At 44.7% G+C, this 20,634-nt stretch overlaps 1 protein-coding gene across 7 annotated transcripts in view; it reads right to left on the reverse strand.

The window, feature by feature from the left end:
- TBC1D22A (TBC1 domain family member 22A) overlaps nt 1-20,634 on the reverse strand; it is a 421,974-nt gene that overhangs the window by 160,020 nt on the left and 241,320 nt on the right. For 6 of the 7 annotated variants that reach the window (XM_039515243.1, XM_039515232.1, XM_039515281.1 and 3 more), the window contains exon 11: nt 8,282-8,409. In XM_039515243.1, the coding sequence (XP_039371177.1) occupies nt 8,282-8,409 (128 nt within the window). Of the gene's footprint in view, nt 1-8,108; nt 8,178-8,281; nt 8,410-20,634 lie in introns of those variants that run through there. The other variant, XM_039515258.1, reaches the window with a different exon arrangement.

A 20,634-nucleotide genomic window follows, 5' to 3' on the forward strand; every position in this document is an offset into this window, starting at 1 on the left:
CATAACTTCAGACATTGTAATATTGCACCGTACCAAAGTATTGTGCCAAGAATGTGATCCCAGGTTTGAAAGAAAATGCAGGATATAAAGACATGAGGGTAAGAAGCAGTGAAAGAATAATGCACAGGCCTAGGGGGTTCATGCCCAGGGGCCCTGGCCAATTTGATGACCCTCACAAGAGCGCAGGAACCTGGATAGAAGTGTGGGGGTGGAGGCATTAACACCGGAACTCTGGCTCTGCCCACTGCTCCTCCTCTTCCCCCAAGGCCCCGCTCCCTGGCCAGGCTGGAAGCTGGAGCTGGGCCATAGTAAGAGTTGCCCAGGCTGCTGTGGGGAAACTAAGAACTTCCACCTCTCCTGTGCGGGAGTCTGAGGGGCCCGAGAGCAGCCCCTGGCCCATGTGCACATCCCCCAGGGAGTGCCATCCAGGCAAGTGGAGGGTCCAGGGCTCCCCACAGCGGCCCAAACTCCTTGGGCAGCTCCTCAGGGCTGGCCTATAGGGCAAGCCACCCAGGTGACCGCCCAAGGCAATGTGGTTAGGGGGACACAGTGCAGAGTTGTGAGCTGCCAGGGGAGAACCACAAACTTGCAGAGGCAATGCATGGGGGAGGCGAGCAGTGACACAGATATTTCTCGCTTCCCCATAACATTCCTCCATTCCCACCTAGGGAGCTATAAGTGGAGGGCGAGGAGCAACACCGAGCGCTCCATGCATCCAGGTCACTTTCCCCACCGGGCTGTGCTGTGAGATGAGCATCAGGAACTGTTGCTTTCCTGTCCTCCCCTTATGCAGCCCGGGTGGAGAAAGTGACCTGGTTGCAAGGAGCCCTGACACTGCTCCTCATCTCTCCCCGCCCAGTCCTCTTGGGGGTGCACGAGCAGCTGTGCCTGCTGCTCCGTGCATCCAGGTCAGTTTCCCCATGTGGGCACAGAAGAAGAGTGCAGGAGTTAGGGGAACAGGAAGGGTGCAGGGGTTATGGGCAGAGGCGGCATGGTGCAGCACAAAGTAAGGTGGTAATACACCATATAACATGCCACCCTTACTTCTCTGGTCGTGCGGGGAGGGAGTGGCACTATATTTGAAAGAAAATGTAGAATCAAATGAAGTAAAAATCTTAAGTGAATCCACATGTTCCATAGAATCTCTATGGATAGAAATTTCATGCTCTAATAAGAATATAACATTAGGGATCTATTATCGACCACCTGACCAGGACAGTGATAGTGATGATGAAATGCTAAGGGAAATTAGAGAGGCTATCAAAATTAAGAACTCAATAATAGTGGGGGATTTCAATTATCTCCATATTGACTGGGAACATTACACTTCAGGACGAAATGCAGAGATAAAATTTCTCAATACTTTAAATGACTGCTTCATGGAGCAGCTGGTACAGGAACCCACAAGGGGAGAGGCAACTCTAGATTAAATCCTGAGTGGAGTGCAGGAGCTGGTCCAAGAGGTAACTATAACAGGACCGCTTGGAAATAGTGACCATAATACAACAACATTCAACATCCCTGTGGTGGGAAGAACATCTCAACAGCCCAACACTGTGGCATTTAATTTCAAAAGGGGGAACTATGCAAAAATGAGGGGCTTAGTTAAACAAAAGTTAAAAGGTACAGTGACTAAAGTGAAATCCCTGCAAGCTGCATAGGTGCTTTTTAAAGACACCATAATAGAGGCCCAACTTCAATGTATACCTCACATTAAAGAACACAGGAAAAGAACCAAAGAAGAGCCACTGTGGCTTAACAACCATGTAAAAGAAGCAGTGAGAGATAAAAATACTTCTTTTAAAAAGTGGAAGTCAAATCCTAGTGAGGCAAATAGAAAGGAGCACAAACACTGCCAACTTAAGTGCAAGAGTGTAATAAGAAAAGCCAAAGAGGAGTTTGGAGTTTTTGGCTAGCCGTTCTTCAAAGGTAATAACAAAATGGTTTTTAAGTACATCAGAAGCAGAAAGCCTGCTAAACAACCAGTGGGGCCCCTTGATGATGGAGATACAAAAGGAGCGCTTAAAGACGATAAAGTCATTGCAGAGAAACTAAATGGATTCTTTGCTTCAGTCTTCACAGCTGAGGATGTTAGGGAGATTCCCAAACCTGAGCCAGCTTTTGTAGGTGACAAATCTGAGGAACTGTCACAGATTGAAGTGTCACTAGAGGAGGTTTGGGAATTAGTTGATAAACTCAACATTAACAAGTCACCGGGACCAGATGGCATTCACCCAAGAGTTCTGAAAGAACTCAAATGTGAAGTTGTGGAACTATTAACTAAGGTTTGTAACCTGTCCTTTAAATCCACTTCTGTACCCAATGACTGGAAGTTAGCTAATGTAACACCAATATTTAAAAAGGGCTCTAGAGGTGATCTCAGCAATTACAGACCGGTAAGTCTAACGTTGGTACCAGGCAAATTAGTCGAAACAATAGTAAAGAATAAAATTGTCAGACACATAGAAAAACAAACTGTTGAGCAATAGTCAACATGGTTTCTGTAAAGGGAAATCGTGTCTTACTAATCTATTAGAGTTCTTTGAAGGGGTCAAACAAACATGTGGACAAGGGGGATCCAGTGGACGTAGTGTACTTAGATTTCCAGAAACCCTTTGACAAGGTCCCTCACCAAAGGCTCTTACGTAAATTAAGCTGTCATGGGATAAAAGGGAAGGTCCTTTCATGGACTAAGAACTGGTTAAAAGACAGGGAACAAAGGGTAGGAATTAATGGTAAATTCTCAGAATGGAGAGGGGTAACTAGTGGTGTTACCCAAGGGTCAGTCCTATGATCAATCCTATTCAACTTATTCATAAATGATCTGGAGAAAGGGGTAAACAGTGAGGTGGCAAAGTTTGCAGATGATATTAAACTGCTCAAGATAGTTAAGACCAAAGCAGACTGTGAAGAACTTCAAAAAGATCTCACAAAACTATGTGATTGGGCAACAAAATGGCAAATGAAATTTAATGTGGATAAATGTAAAGTAATGCACATTGGAAAAAATAACCCCAATTATACATACAATATGATGGGGGCTAATTTAGCTACAACGAGTCAGGAAAAAGTTCTTGGAGTCATTGTGGATAGTTCTCTGAAGTTGTCCACGCAGTGTGCAGAGGCGGTCAAAAAAGCAAACAAGATGTTAGGAATCATTAAAAAGGGAATAGAGAATAAGACTGAGAATATATTATTGCCCTTATATAAATCGATGGTACACCCACATCTCAAATACTGCATATAGATGTGTTCTCCCCATCTCAAAAAAGATATACTGGCACTAGAAAAGGTTCAGAGAAGGCCAACTAAAATGATTAGGGGTTTGGAGAGGGTCCCATATGAGGAAAGATTAAAGAGGCTAGGACTCTTCAGCTTGGAAAAGAGGAGACTAAGGGGGGATCTGATAGAGATATATAAAATCATGAGTGATATGGAGAAAGTGGATAAGGAAAAGTTATTTACTTATTCACATAATACAAGAACTAGGGGCCACCAAATTAAATTAATGGGCAGCAGTTTAAAACAAATAAAAGAAAGTTCTTCTTCATACAGCGCACAGTCAACTGTGGAACTCCTTTCCTAAGGAGGTTGTGAAGGCTAGGACTATAACAGCGTTTAAAAGGGAACTGGATAAATTCATGGTGGTTAAGTCCATAAATGGCTAATAGCCAGGATGGGTAAGGAATGGTGTCCCTAGCCTCTGTTCGTCAGAGGATGGAGATGGATGGCAGGAGAGAGATCACTTGATCATTACCTGTTAGGTTCACTCCCTCTGGGGCACCTGGCATTGTTCACTGTCAGTAGACAGAATACTGGGCTAGATAGACCTTTGGTCTGACCTGGTATGGCCTTTCTTATGTTCTTATGTTATGCTGCTGCTGCTGCTGGCAATGCCTTCAGACCTAGGCACACAGCCAGCAGCTGCTACTATCTGGCCACCCAGCCAGTGCTTAATTTGTGCCGGGGCTTGCTAGGGCTGAGCCCAGCTCCTCTTTTAATATAAATTAAGGACTCGGGGGGAGGCAGCAGAGCCCTGGGGATTTGGGGAGCCTATACGGGCCAGAGGCATCAAGATACAAGTTTGCCCATGGCTCTATTTTCCCTAAGACCGGCCCTGGGCGGATCTTACCATGGCCCGACTCCAGCTTCTGGCTTGGCCAAGGGGTAGCTGTTGCGGGAAGAGGAAGAGCGGGGAGGGGGGCCCCATGGCAAGGGAGGTGTTGGGGGGCCCAAAAGTTAGGTAATAGGTAATAATTGGAGATATACCAATCTCCTAGAACTGGAAGGGACCTTGAAAGGTCATCTAGTCCAGCCCCCTGCCTTCACTAGCAGGACCAATTTTTGCCCCAGATCCTTAAGTGGCTTCCTCAAGGATTGAACTCAACCCTGGGTTTAGCAGGCCAATGCTCAAACCACTGAGCTATCCCAGTTCTTTGTGCCCAGTGCCCCAATAATTCTTTATCTACCTCTTGTAAGTAGAAAATAAAACTGAGGTCTTGTATTAAAGATTCCACAGTCAGAAACTGTTACATCTGATTCCAACAAAGTTCACATAATTCAATTCTAAAGATTTAAAACTTCAGTGTCCTGAGAATAATTTAGCAATTTGGAAAAGAAAAAAAGAAAGTAACCTTTGAAAGGAACACTGTAGCTAATCAAAGGCACTTGTTCTCACATAAAAAACAAGCCAAGTCAAAGAAAGTTGAACTTCCTCTTGTTAAAGTACAATCCAAATTAAGGAAAGAATAAATGAAACTAAATCTTTAAAGCTAAGAAGCCCGCATCATAGACCTTGTTGTGTGTACAAGCTGTATAGTGCTTCTAATTACCCTGTTTTAGTAGGAATGAACATTAAATGTTGTTGTCAAGCAGCAGTTTTCCTTTTCAAAATGTATTTTGTGTTTGTAAAGTTCTGCTGTAAAGACAGTACCATATTTTTACAGATTTATCAAAGCACAGTTACAGAACACCTATGCATTTTGTTATGGGGAATCTGTGAACCTTTGCAAAACTTTATTGTCATATAACTGGCTTACTTACAATAATTTTGGAGTATGTATACAACAACCTACTTCACGTAGCTGATTAAATCTCAATTAAGTTAGACAGAAAGTCAGCTACTGGCAGGACTGTGCTTGATACTGTAAAATCTAAGATAGATTATTCATAGAAGGGGCCACTGTGTTCATCTAATCTGACCTGCAGCATAATACGGGCCATGGGACTTCCCTGTATTAACTCCGGTTTGAACTAGACATGTCCTTTAGAAAAACATCCAGTCTGCGCACTATATTTTCATCAACACTTACTAATCTATGCTATCTAGAGTTAAACATATTGCTAGTTTAGCATTTTAATTCTACATCTTCCACTTTTTCTCTTATAAATCATGATGTCCTCCTCAACGACAAAGAGGCATGAAGAGGTGTTGACACTACAGCATGCATCGAGTGGATGTAGATCTGAGCACTGACAATTCTGATGACACCATGTGCTTGTTTGCAAAGGCAGGAAGACTGAAGACAGGAAGTGTTTCAAGAAGTGGTACTCATCATTGCAGACTTTTTTTTTCCCCCTTTCTTAGTATTTGATTCATGCAAGAAAAGCAGTAAATACCAAGACGGCATATGTTACCGAGGCAGATAAAGCTCAGGTAGATGCCACAAAGCTTGAAATATTCGGTTCTCCGGGAAAATCAACTTGAAGCAGATGACCCAAGAGGTCAACACAGTTTCCATCCCCTTAGTGAACAATCCAGTCACAGACCACAGGCATAGTGAATTCTGGCTGCTAGCTTGTGAGACACACTTTATATAAGCATTTCTCATAAACCATATTATATACAGAGAGCATAACTTCCAAATCTGCCAGGGACACACTTACACCTCAATACATTTTCGCCACACTAACAAAAATACTCATTACCTAAACAATGCTAAGCCACTGCATATGCACTTTATGAGACAACTGTCATTCCTCAAATTGCATATTATTTTGTATAGTTTTGTTATTCACCACTATACTACCACTCGGGGAGAGGCAACTGCTGCAAAATAAACTTCTTTACCTGAAAGAACTTGGAGATTTTAAAAGATACTGTAGGCACAGCAAGGAAATCTGCATCACAATATATGGCTTTCTGCAGAAATGGATCATACAGAAACTGCAGGAATCTGCAGAATCTCAAAAGGAACATGGAACTTTTCCAGTGACAGCAACAGTTACACCACATAACATTACCCCAACAAAACCTATAATTCATGGTCTCTGCAGCCCTTATTTACACATTCAGGTTTATTTTAACTATTGTGATAATTATTACTCTTTGATTATATTATACTAGAGAAGTTACTAGTCTAAAGCTTAAAACAGAACCTGATTCGCTCGCAGGTAGTGATGTCTTTTATGTTGCTATGTCAGTGCAGAAGGGACTTAACTGGCAACCATAGAATTTCCCCAGCAAAAAGGGATATGCTCTATCCTATGGGATATTTTCAGCTGCAAGAATAGCCCCTTGGGGCAGTTAGAGCTGATCATAAATTAGAGAGGCTGGTCTACTTAAAGGAGGTCTCAGGAGGCTAAAAATAGGGGGAATCTACCTCCAACTTACCCAAATCTTGTGCTCAGATCAGCTTGACTAAAAGTGAGACCCCATCATAGTTAAAGTACTTGCCTATCAATGTTGCACTTAATGTGTCACCAGCTTTACCAACTGGTAAACAGTAATTTAAGCAAAATGTGTCACTTTCAGATCAGAGTGGTATAAATGATCAAGCCTGTACTTAACTAGTAAATTAATAATTCTATAGTGCATTTCATCTGAGGATCTCTATGTACTTTAAAAATGTTAGCCAAAGCTCTCAACATTTCACCCAGACAAATAAATGTAAATATTTTTGTGATGAGTATATTGAGGAAGAGAGAAATTAAGTGATATGCCCCAAACGTACAAAATAAACAGTAAGCATTTTCATAAATAGAATACAACAGAATCCAGAGGTCCTTATCCCACTTCTTGCTTTAACCAGCAGGTAACACTGCTTCCATATAATATGCTGTGATAAATAAAGTGGGGTGAGGTACCTCCGTTTGATGGACACCTAGCCAGCCAGTTAGCTGTAAAATCCCTCTTGGTTCTCGACTTGTTTTTACCTGTAAAGGGTTAAAAAGTCCCCCAGGTAAAGAAAAAAAAGTGGGCACCTAAGCAAAAGAGCCAATGGGAAGGCTAGAACTTTTTAAAATTGGAAAAAAAACCTTTCCCTTTGTCTGTTGTTCTCTCTGAGCTGCAGGGACACGGTGCAGCAATGCTATAAGCAGGAATGCTGTGCAGGGTTCACAGGAAAAATTATCTTCCATACCTAGAAGGAATGATTTGGATAGGAAATGTTTAGATAACGTGATCGGATTTCTTTATTTTGGCTTGTGGATTCCTCTGTGCTAACTCCAGATGCTTTGGTTTGCTTGTAACCTTTAAGCTGAACCCCAAAAAAGCTATTTTGGGTGCTTAATTTTTTGAAATTGCTCTTTTAAAATCTAGCAAAAGCCTAAGTTCCAGATGTATTTTCTTCCTTTTTGTTTTTAATAAAATTTACCTTTTTTAAGAACAGGATTGGATTTTTGGTGTCCTAAGAGGTTTGTGCATATGCTGTTCGATTCGCTGGTGGCAACAGCCAATTTCCTTTGTTTTCTTTCTCAGCTTTTCCCTGGAGGGGAAGGGGTGGTGAAAGGACTTAAGGGTATCCTACAAGGAGGAATTTCCATGTGCTTCTTCCTGTACCCAAGGGCGTTTTTTGCATTTTGGGTGGTGGCAGCATTTACCAAGCCAAGGTCAGAGAAAAGCTGTATTAAACTCCCAAGGTTACAAGTCTGGAGTGGCACGAATTAATTTTTAGAATCCTTGCAGGCCCTCACATTCTGCACTCAAAGTGACAAAATGGGGATTCAGCCTTGACATATGCTATCCAGCTAAAATAAAATATTTCTCACTTTACCTTAATTTCTGCCAGAAAAAGACCAACAATTTGTAGATTATGTTACAATTATGTTAGAATAAAGCAGAAAGTCTGAGGTGAAGTATTCAATCAAATCAGATGATACCAGTGGATGGAAAAGCTATATATTCATTTTATGTACTGTGTACAGCAACGAGGCAAAATTGTAGTCATTGTCCCATACTGAAAAATAGGGAAAGGTACATTTACATAAAAGGAGAGCACCTCAAAATGATGTCATCCTACATCACTAATTGGAAGTATGCAACCACAAAGAAAGTGCTCACCTGGTATGTGTCCCATAGCCTTATGGTGCACCTCAGGGGAACTTCTCTCATCAGCAAGTTATTCATCCAACGGAAAGCAAATTGCAAGTATTTCACCTCATGTTGATCTAAATGTCTGTGTACTTGTTCTGGAAGACAAAACAAAGAAACATTTATCACTTATTTAGAACCTTGTCTGCAGCTATAATTATCAAATAAACAGTCTAAAAATAAAACATTATATAAAATCAATTCACAGAAACTGTTATGGTTAAGAGAAAATGAACAAAATGGAGAGAGGTACAGCCAAACTTATCTTGCATTTAGTTTGCTGTCCCTATGTGGTTTAAGAGTACTCTGCATATCTGAATAGGGATGTCCTTTTTATCCTTTTCAGAGATCTCAATTACGCTTTGATGGGGATACTCTGCTATCCTCGCCCAAAGATTTCTAGGGATGGCAGCCTTGTTTCTTCCACTGTGCCAGGACATTTTCCCAAAGCACTCTGTGATGAGTTGTGCTGGCACCACTGCAGTAAACAAGCTAGCAACATACGGGACCGGGCAGCTGCGGGAAGCCAGTAGCACCTGGTTGTCTGTGCCTCTGTCACCCTGAGGTATGAGATACCAGCCAAAATCACCACTGTCAGTGAAAATAGTGTCAATATATTCTCTGCCATTTCCCTATATCTATATCCTGAGATGGGTTCCTAGACTTTATAACAATATGCCACAGAATTCCCCTTTCCTCTGCTCTATGCTGTACTCACCATTGTTTGAGCTGCGGAGCGGAGATGTAGGGAGGTGTTAATAGGCATTTCATATAAAGGGTTTTTCTAGTACCATTGTGACCATATATCTAATGGTGTGTATCTGTTTTGATCAGCAGCTTCTGGCATGCTCCCCACCATGGGAAGGATACATTCTATGGGATTCTCCAACCCACCATTGCCTTGTCCACTGATCAAAGGGTTTGGAGGGCACATCAGAACACGACCATAGTGAAAGACTGAGAATGGTTGCTTCAGGAGAGGCAAAAAGGATAGAGAGAAAGAGGTGCACATTGGGAAATGCACCAGGACAAGAAAAAAAAAAATGCTTCACACCATGGTTGACATGCAGGCTCAAAGATCCCATATTCTGCAGCCTTGTAGCCTTGAGAACTCCATAACTGCTGCTCCCTACATGCCCCCATCATACCACCTGGCATCACTGTGTACATCCTTACCCCTACCATTGCATGCTGTGGGACAACAAGGAGAACCATAGCTACACAAATAGATTCCGCTTATTAGCAACCCCTTGGTTGCCAGCAAAAAGTTGTCTTTATCTGGCAGTTGCTAATGAGTGGAAGGCAGATTTGCAGGGCTGCAGCCGGGGAAGGAAGTGGTGGAACGTGCCTTCAATCTACAAAAAGCAAATTCAACCATCATTCTGTACCTGCTGAGCTGGGCACTGCTGATGGGGCCATCCCACAGCTTCATGAGTCAGGGGAGCAAAAGGCAGGCTTGATCCCCTAGAATCACCATTGGCATTTTAACATCACCAACATCCCTGCTGGCAGCTTTTTGAAAAGTCCTGAGTTCTAAAAGATGACAATAGTTTTCTTCATCAAATCATCACTAAACCAAGAGGTCAAGCAACTTTAACTTGGTGTTGGTAAGTAGTGAGGAAATAGCTTTCGATCAAATGATCAGGAGCTGATTCCATTTAAAGTAAGTGGAAGGATAATCAAAACCAGGTCTTCAACTATGGTTTTTTTATTTAAAAAAGGCAGACTTAAGGGAAGTAGTAAAAGAAGACAACTGCACCAAAGAGCTTAAGGACTTAAATGTACAGGAGGCTTAGAATTAATTTAAATATCAACTATATAAAAACTATTTGCAATTTGCATTCCAAGCAAAGGCCAAAATCTTGTAGAGAAAAGCTACAGACCAAGCTGTAGGAGTGTGCTCATTACATTTGCTGATGATACAAAGTTAGGAGGTATTATCAATACAGAGTAGAATGAGAATATTGTACAGGAATAAAAAACGGATGATCTTGAAGAGTGGAGTAACAGAAATGGGATAAAATTCAATAATACAAAGGGCAAGGTCATGCACCTTCCCTGACCAGCCCACACTGATACTAGTGAAGCATTTCCCATGATCCACTAGTGCTTGCATACCAATAGAAAAGTAGCCCCTTCTGTTGATGTACTCTGTGGCCAGGTGGGTTGGCACCAAAATAGGGATGTGCGTGCCACAACTCAGGAATACCATTGCTGCAAATCAATCCCCCATTTCCTGTACATTACTGAGAGTCACAGTCCTGCAAAGCAGGAGACACTTAATGGCTTTGCACACTTGCATCACAACGGCCCCCACTGTGGATTTTCCAACTCCAAAAGGATTAATAATATAATATAAATAATATATGGAGATATACCTATCTCATTGAACTGGAAGGGACCTTGAAAGGTCATTGAGTCCAGCCCCCTGCCTTTACTAGCAGGACCAAATACTGACTTTTGCCCCAGATCCCTAAGTGGCCTCCTCAAGGACTGAACTCTCAACCCTGGGTTTAGTAGGCCAATGCTCAAACCACTGAGCTATCCCTCCCCGTGTCCACTAACTAGTAGCAAACTGGCATTGCAAGTTTCCAGAGTGAGACTGCCACTTGCTTTTCCACTGTCAATGAGGCTCTCATTTTGGTGTGCCTGCACCAGAGGGCTTAGACAAGCTCAGGACACAGATCCAGGAATGTGGCCATTTGCATCCAAAAGTTCTGAAACCACTGCTCATCATCCCAAATCTGTATTGTGATGCTATTCCAACAATCAGTGCTCATTTCTTGAGCCCAGAAATGGCGCTCCACAATGTGGAGCTACCAGAGAATTGTGCATCCCATATTAGCCCCAAATAGTAGAGTTGTACTGAAGTCAGCCCATGCTTCTGTCAGAGAGATGGCAGAGAGAGAAAAGTAATGCGTGGGATTGTTAGAATTATAAGAAACAGTGCAAAAATTATAGGATGTGGAAAGCATTATGGAATGCAGAAAGTGGAATGGTGGGAATTTGACCCCTGGCTCCCAGATATCCCTGGACAAATTGCTCCTATTTCATAAATCACTGCAAAAATGTCTCAAAGGCACTCCATCAGAGGGCTGCATGGGGCACATTGGGATACCTACCCGTAGTGCACTGCATTTTACATCAGTGCAAGCACTCCTGGTGAGTACAGCACCTATGCAAGCAGCCAAACATATACACATCTGAATGATATGCATTCTTTGGTGGCTGTACGCCAGCATAACTTGTATCAACCAAACTTTGTTATGTAGACATGGCCAAAATGACAAAAGATTTGAATGTGAGCAATCAAGACACAAAATTCAAACAGCATGGGACAGTTGAAGAAAATCCAAACTGCTCGTTGGTAGAACAGTTGCTTACTACTGTTATATTAAATAGCAGCAAAGCTTGCAAGTCACTTACTTTCCTGATCAAAGGAGTAACAGAGAGCAAAACCCATTTTGTTATGCTGGAAGGTGTTAATGCAATCAATCTCATGACTAAAGTCAATGAGTGTGCTTAGCAATTAAATATGCCTCTGTGTAGAGAGAGCTGAAACAATAAAAGCCACTACCCATGGCAGTGGCCAAACCATGTGGGCTAAAGAGAAAGCAGCAGACAGCAAGAGAAAGCAGTGGTAAGCATGGTCCTGTGGGGGAGCAGAGACAGAGCTCTGTGGGGCAAAGTATTCACTGGAAAGGCAGGCTTGGAAATTGTGAGCAAGGAAATAGCCTGCTGTTTGGTACTACTATGTTCAGGGAAATGGAACTTCATGTATCATGTTTGTAAACAAACTGTGTTGGCATAGAGAGGCCTAAAGACTAAGCAGACCCCAGGGTGATGCTAAGTAATTGTCATGCAAGACTCCCATAAGGTTTTGAGAGTGATCCTAAGTAGAAAGTAACAGAAATATAGTAGAGTTAGCGGTCAGATTTACTTTAAAAAACAAAGCAGCATAACATGCTTTCACACTAGATTTTTTAACAAGATTTCTACTGTACTAAGCTGTAACTGAAATCACAAGAAAGTACACAGGATGGAGACATCTGAGGGAAGCATAACAATGTGCAGGTGTATGAAAAAGCTTATTTTTGCTTGAGTTAAAGTTTCATTATATGTATGATAAGCTTGTGTTGATGGGAATATAGACAAAATAGAATATAAAGCCTTTGCTAACAAGTTGACATTTAATAATGATTTGTTAATGCTAAGCTACAGAAGCAAATCACAAATTGTAATATGGGATAAACAAGGAGAAGGGGTCTACATAGCTCACCTTGGGATAGGATGAGCTGTGGACTGGACCACAGGACTCGTGAATGCCATCCTTTCTATTTGTGCTGTTTGAGCCTAGATGCCTACTCTTTGATTAATAAACTAAACTTGAGCTTCACCATCTGACATCTGGTCCATGACTAATCTAAAAGCACTCATTATTTATAACAGGATGGCACCAAAGAAATACCTGAGATGCCTAATCAATTTATCCCAATGCAACCAACCAAGGCTTTGAAAATTAGTTAATTGCTCAGGCCAAGGGGCAACAGTATTCTTGGTCAAAGGAACTGGCCACGGAACAAACTTCTAGAAAGCAGGCAAATCTAACCACTTTTAGGAAATGCTGCAAAATCTTCCTCTATGAAAAAGCCTTGAGGAACCTACTGAGCATAGGACTGGAGAAGACTGAGCACCCATTCTCGCCAGGGTGGAAGGCTGAAATCACTGCTAGGTGTACCCTGATGGATGAGACAGCTAGGCCTTGCTGTTTCAGGGACCAGAGATACTCTAGGATGGTAAGCACTGGCACCTCCAGAGGGACAGCATCGTTCTGGGCACACCAGCAGGAGAAGCGCTTCCATTTGGCCTGGTACGTGGATCTAGTGGAGGGCTTTCTGCTACCTAAGAGTACTTGCTGCACTGAACTGGAGCAACGCAGCTCAGGATTGAGTTAACCATGCAGCATCCATGCTGTGAGATGGAGGGACTGTAGGTCTGGATGGCATAGCCTGCCGTGCTCCTGAGTTATCAGATCCGGCCACAATGGTAGAGGAATTGGTTTGGACACCGACAGATAGAGGAGTGTGGTGTACCAATGCTGTCTGGGCCATGCCAGAGCGATCAAGATTAAGCGGGCCTTGTCCCTGCGTATCTTGAGAAGGACCTTGTGGACCAGTGGGAACAGAGGAAAGGCATAGAGGAGGTGGCCTTTTCAGGTTATCAGGAAGGCGTCTGACAGGGAGCCCAGGCAGCATCCCTGGAAGGAGCAGAACACCTGGCACTTCCGATTCTTGCGAGAGGCGAACAGGTCTATGTGGGGAAATCCCACTTCTGGAAAACAGAATGGATAACGTCCGGGCGAATCAACCTCTCGTGAGCTAGGAAGGACCTGCTGAGGCGATCTGCCAAGGTTTTCTGGACTCTTGGGAGAAACGACGCCACCAGGTTGATTGAGTAGGCTATACAAAATTCCCAGAGATGTATGGTTTCCTGACAGAGGAAGGACAACCACGCTCCACCTTGCTTGTTCATGTAAAACATGGCCGTTGTGTTGTCTGTGAAGACTGTGACACAACGGCCTTGAAGGTGTTCGTGGAATACCTTACACGCGAGGCGTACTGCTCTCAGTTCCCTTATCTTGATGTGTAGGGTTATTTCTTGTGCGGACCAAAGACCTTGTGTCCGAAGTCCTGCAAGGTGAGAGCCCCAGCCCAGAGATGACGCGTCCGTAGTCAGGGCTAGAGAGGGCTGTGGGGCATGGAATGGCATCCCCTCGCAAACCAAGGTGGGGTTTAGTCACCAACCCAGAAAGGCTAAGACCTCCGTCAGCACAGTGAGAATTGTGTCCAAGCTGTCTTGGCCTGGACGGTACACTGACGAGAGCCAGGTCTGAAGTGGGCAGAGGCATAGTCTGGCATGTCTGGTCACAAAAGTGCACGAGGCCATGTGGCCCAGAAGAGCGAGGCATGTGCGTGCTGTTGAGATCAGGAAGTTTTGGAGGCCATGAATCATGGTCATCATGGACTGGAAGCGGGCTTGCAGTAAACACGCCCTGGCGAGATTCGAGTCCAGGATCGCCCTCCGTGCAGGCTCCAGAGTGGACTTTTCAATGTTGAGCAGCAGGCCAAGTTGCTTGAAAAAGCTCATGATGACACGAACGTGAGACTGCACCTGCAGCTCGGAAGGACCTCAAAACGAGCCAGTCGTCGAGGTATGGAAACACTGCATTCGACGTCGGCAGAGCAAGACCTCTACGACAGCCACACATTTTGTGAAGACCCTTGGCGCTGTAGACAGGCCAAAGGGAAGGACAGTAAACTGGAAATGCTGCTGGTTGACCACAAAGCGAAGGAATCACTTGTGTAGTGGGTAAATCGCTATGTGGAAGCACACGTCCTTCATGTCGAGGGCGGCGTACCAGTCTCCACGATCCAGGGAAGCAATAATGGTCCCCAGGGAAACCATATGGAACTTCAACTTTAACATGAATTTGTTGAGTCCGCGCAGGTCCAGGATGGGCCGTAGACCCCCCTTTGCCTTGGGGATTAGGAAGTAACGGGAGTAAAACCCCCTGCTCCTCAAGTTCTTTGGGACCTCTTCTATCACTCCAATAGCCAGGAGCGCCTGTACCTCCTGTAAGAGGAGTTGCTTGTGAGAGGGGTCCCTGAAGAGGAACGGGGAGGGAGGGTGGGAAGGGGGGGGTGCGAAACAAACTGAAGATGATATCCAGTTTCCACCGTGCGTAGGACTCAGCGATCTGACGTTATGCTGGACCATGCAGGGAGGAAATAGGAGAGGCAGTTGAAGAAAGGCGTGAAAGGATCCGGTAAGGAGACTAGTGCTCCATCCTTGAGCGCACCTTCAAAAGTTTGTTTGGGCCCAGCAGACAGCTTGGGGGGCCCTGATTCTGGCCTCCTTGAGGACTAGATTGTTTCCTCTGATTACCACGGCCACGCTTTTTGGTGAAGTCTTGCCGTGGTCGAGGGTTAGGGTAGGTGCACTGAGGCTGGGGCCGGAAGGGTCTGTGTTGCGTCACCGGGGTATGCATGCCCAGTGATCGCATGATGGCCCGGTTGTCCTTCAAGCTCTGAAGTCTGGGGTCAGTTTTATCAGAGAACAGCCCTTGGCCATCAAAGGGCAGGTCTTGAATGGTCTGCTGCAGCTCCGGTGGAAGACTGGACACTTGTAGCCATGAGATGCGGCACATAGCCACACTGGAGGCTAGAGTTCTAGCTGCCGAGTCCGCCACATCTAAAGATGCCTGCAGGGATGTCCTCGCCACTTTCTTGCCCTCCTCGAGCAAGGCCGCAAACTCCTGTCTGGACTCCTGGGTGACCAACTCCTTGAACTTCCCCATCGAGGTCCAGGTGTTATAGTTATAACGGCTCAGGAGGGCCTGCTGGTTAGCTACCCTGAGCTGTAGACCCCCAGTGGAATGAATCTTTCACCCGAATAAATCCAGGCACCTAGCATCCTTGGACTTAGGGGCGGGCACTTGCTGGCCATGTCGCTCTCTCTCATTCACCAACTGCACCACAAGGAAGCAAGGGTGAGGGTGAACATAGAGATATTCATAGCCCTTGGAGGGCACCATGTTTTTCCTCTCCACCCCTCTGGCCATGGGAGGAATAGACGTTGGGGACTGACAGATCATATCGGCATTAGCCTGGACGGTTCTAATGAAGGGTAGGGCGACTCGTGTGGGGGCATCGGCCGATAAAATGTTCACCACCGGATCTTCCACTTCCACCACCTCCTCTACCTGCAGGTTCATGTTCTGTGCTACCCTGCGCAGGAGATCCTGGTGTGCACGAAGATCTATAGGTGGTGGACCAGAGGAGGATGTGCCTGCCACTGCCTCGTCAGGGGAGGAGGAAGAGGATACCCCCGGGACAAGTGGATCCTAGGGAAGCTCTGGTTGGGGAGGGTCTTGCTGCCCTAGGTCCACTACAGTGGTGGCATGGGCCTGATCTGGTGGCAGGACAGTCGCCTCCGAGTCTACCGGGGGAGGACAGCTCACAGTGGCCTCAGGCATCCGATGCTCCGAATGGGCGGATCGAGAAGCACCTGAGGGGGCACCTTGGGCTTGGTGGTATGCCCAAGGAGTCCAGACGGACCATTGTGGAGGTCCCTGATCAGGATCCTGTCCTTCATATTGCCCCTGGCTAGCAGCATCAGCATCATGGCCCTGGGTGTGGTAGCCACTCCCCGCTTGGGATGACGATGAATTCGGTCGCGAAGGCCAAGGAGGGGCCACATGCCCATGTGGCGTTGCACTGTCCCGCTCTGTCAGTTTGTGCCTGGGAGCTGGAGACTGGTGTTGGGACCTTCAGCGGTACCTTGTTCGGGATCGGGACCGACAGTCATGACGGTGCCGGGAGGCTGATCTAGATCTCAACGAGGATCTATGGTGTTGGGATCGGCTGCAAGGCGACCAGTGCCGGGACCGATGCCGGGACCCGGATCGGTACTGATTGTACCGGAAGGAAGACCTGCATGAAGCGGAGCGGCGCCGTGAGTACGACCGGCGCCAAGATGGAGATCGGTGCCGGGACTGGGACCATCGGCGGGATTGGGACCAAGACCTGGACCGGGACCGAGATCGGTGCTGAGCTGTCTCACTCTGTGAGGAGGGTCACATGAAGGCAGTTTTGCCTATAGATTGGACAGTCCGCACCAGCGGTGCCGGGGGCTGAGGCGGTCCAGGCTCCATCAGCGGGATCAGGTCCCGAGTGGTGGAGAAGGTCTCCGGCATAGATGGCAGGCCGAGCTCAACCACAGTGCGCACCGGGGAGTTTGTGTGCACCAGACTCACAGCCCTTGTGGTGCCGGAATCGATGGTGCCAAAGTCAGTGGTGCCGGAGTTGGAGCCTTAGTGAGATGGTCCGGTCCGTTGCCCCAATGGGGCCTCAGGCAGTGTCTGCAACTGTACAGAAGCAGCAGGTGGTTTGTGCTGCTTCTTGGGCCGCGGAGACAGCGAACGATGTCGCGACTGTACCAGTGCCGGAGACGTCCGGTGCCGAGAGTCTTTGCTGTTGCTGGGTCATTCCAGTGCCGGAGGTGCGCTTCGGACCGTCTGGTCTGCGTGCGGTACTGAAGGCGCTGGGCTAAGTGCCGCTTCCATTAGGAGCTGTTTTAAACACAAGTCCAGCTCCTTTTTTTGTTCGAGGCTTGAAAGCCTTGCAAATGTGACACTTATCTGGTTGATGGGATTCCCCCAGGCACTTCAAGCAGGAGTTGTGGGGGTCTCCTGTAGGCATCGGCTTGAAACAGGCCGAACAAGGTTTGAAACCCAGGGACCTGGGCATGGTCCCTGGTACCGGGGAGGAGAGAAAGGGATGAACCCTGTTCCCTCCAAGAACTATCTACACTATATACAAACTTACTATTAACTAAACTAATAACTGCTAAACTATTAACTAAACAACTATCTACAGTACAACGAGTAAAGCTAGGGAGGTGGAGATCAGCTATGCCACGCTGCACAGTTCCAACAACCGTCACAGGCGGTAAGAAGGAACTGAGGGGGCGTTGGGTCGGCAGGGGCATATATCCGGCGCCATAGGGGTGACACTCCAGGGGGCACCCTCAGCCGACCCACCGAGTGTTGCTAGGGTAAAAATCTTCCGATGATCGTGCACGCGGTGCACATACGCCTAATTGGAATTGATATGAGCAAGAACTCGAAGAAGAAAGTACTGATACAAACAGTATATTTTTGAAAGTGGAACACTACACTCTATACCGAAGAGTCAAAACTTTGAAGGAGTACAAGTTTCAGAGCTCTTTGCCCTTTCAACTTCTGCACTATTAGGGGCCTGAACACCTTTTGGCCACCATCTGCTACACAAGCAAAGTGAAGAATTAATACTGTGTGCCAGGCCTTGCTCTAGGCAAATTTGGCAGCAAGTTGAAATAATTGAAATAAGACAATGCTAACTTACTGTATAAAAAGGTCATTGTCGGATACATATACTGCAGATATTCTATTAGATAAATCCATTATATCCAGTGAGATACAAAAAAATCAGTCTAATTGAGACTTTCACTCTGGAACACTAGATAGGGATTTTGCTCTTCATATAGCAGCCACATATTCTCATCTCCTTATAGGAAGCCTTTGAAGTAAGTAATGAAAAGCGATAAACTGCCACTTGTGATACTTCAACTACAGTTTTTAATAAATGTTCTGAATTTCTTGTCGGTTGCCTTCTATTCTAAAAAATGTTGAAAAATATGCAAAACTTTAAGCATTACTTGCAATTTATATAGCTCGGAACAGCAAATGCATAAACTGAAAAGACTCATTCTTCCTACTTTATAATAAACTGTGAGCAGATGCTATTTCACTGATAAAGGTAATATGGATAACAATAATCCTAAATTTAAATTTTCCATTTCACTGGAAATAAATACGTACATGTGATGAATGAGCATGCAGATGTAATTATTGTCATCTTTCTGACTTAAAATACTTTTCATAAGATATTTATACAGCAATTTATGATAATAAAATTAGGGTATGCTAAAGTCACAAGAAATAATAGTACTTACATCAAAATGCAGAAGAAATAAGGAGTATTTGTTTAACACTTCTCAGCATTTTCTTAGAACCTATCCACAGATTGAAAACATTGCTGAAAGAGGTCTTCTTGATTAAAAATAAGAAATATACTGATACAATCTGATAAAGATTTATACTACATAGTAGGAATGAGAGCAATCAATATAAAAACGTGTGTTTATGCACAATGCAGTCACTATTTATAAGTATTTGTTCAAACAGCAAGTGTAATCATTCATAGTCACCTTAAACAGAATACCACAGGAAAGATATTCTATCATCTTTTAAGAACAGCAGCTACCTAGGACTTCTAAACTAATTCCATCCACCATTCCTCTGCTGGGAACACTGTAGTCAAAATAAAGCATTTGGGTTCAATCCCACTGACTACAGTGGCCTTGTCTACAGTCTCTCTAGTAATACAATGTTAAAGCAAAAACTGAACAGAAATCTTCAGATCTCAATTGGAGGCTAAGGGTACGTCCATACTACCCGCCCGGATCGGCGGATAGCAATTGACTTCTCGGAATTCGATATATTGCGTCTCATCTAGATGCGATATATCGAACTCCGAACGCGCTCCCGTCGACTCCGGAACTCCGCCACCGTGAACGGCAGTGGCAGAGTCGACGGGGGAGCCGCGGACGTTGATCCCGCGCCGTGAGGACGGGTAAGTAGTTCGAACTAAGGTAGTTCGACTTCAGCTACGCTATTCGCGTAGCTGAAATTGCGTACCTTAGTTCGACCCCCCCCGCAGTGTAGACCAGGCCTAAGGCCTTATTTAACTAAAACGGTTTAGAAACATTGATTCCTTATTTAAGCTAAGTCAATATAAGGCCTGTTGGACATAAGTATGTTAAGACTAGAAAGTTGTACGAATATAACTAAATAAAATTAAGCAAATGATTATGTGCTTTCCTGAATAGTAATGGACATAAGCCTGTGCTAAAAGGCTTTCCTGAAATAGAGCCAGTGCTCTCAAATTTTTGCTAGGTGCCATACACATAGTCAGAAAAAAGCAAGAGTCCCTGCACCAAGATCTTACAACTAAAGGTCCCAATCCTGCAGACACTTACATATATGATTAACATTACTATCACAAGTAGCCTCATTGACTTCAAAGGTAAGCATGTGCATAAGTGTTTGTAGGATGGGGGACCAAGGCCCTGAATCAGAAAAGCATTTATGTGTATACTTAAATCCCTATACAGGACAGCACATAATTTAAAACATGTACTTATATTCCATTCACGCATTTAAGCGCTGTCTTAAATAGGGATGCTCTTCAGAATCATGGCTTAGGATAATTTACTGACAAGGAGATGATGGAAAGGAACGTAATACAAGATTTTAAAATAATATATTTGATCAATACTTTGAACAATATTTTGATAAGATACCACCCCCACCCCCCAAATCTCTTAATGCTGACAGACTCTACCAACTAGTTTGCACACACCTGAGTATCAAACCATGGCTCTTATCTAGCCACAAGGAATCTCAATCACACTACTCAGTCATGCACCTGGCTAGGGCATGGCCCCCACAACCCTTTTAAGTGAACAATAACACTGTTCAGTAAAGAGTTAAACTCTACAGTTAGGCTCAAGCCTAAAGCTCACACACTAAATGGATTACTGTGCATGTGAATACAAAGTTACCAAGAGGGTTGCTAACCAGCAGACAGAACCTGATTGGCTTACGGGAACATACTTTTACTATTAAACCTGACAAACATCCAGGCACCGTAAATTCGACC

Source organism: Mauremys reevesii, linkage group 1 (genome assembly GCF_016161935.1).
Source record: "Mauremys reevesii isolate NIE-2019 linkage group 1, ASM1616193v1, whole genome shotgun sequence".
NCBI classification, from domain to species: Eukaryota; Metazoa; Chordata; order Testudines; family Geoemydidae; genus Mauremys; species Mauremys reevesii.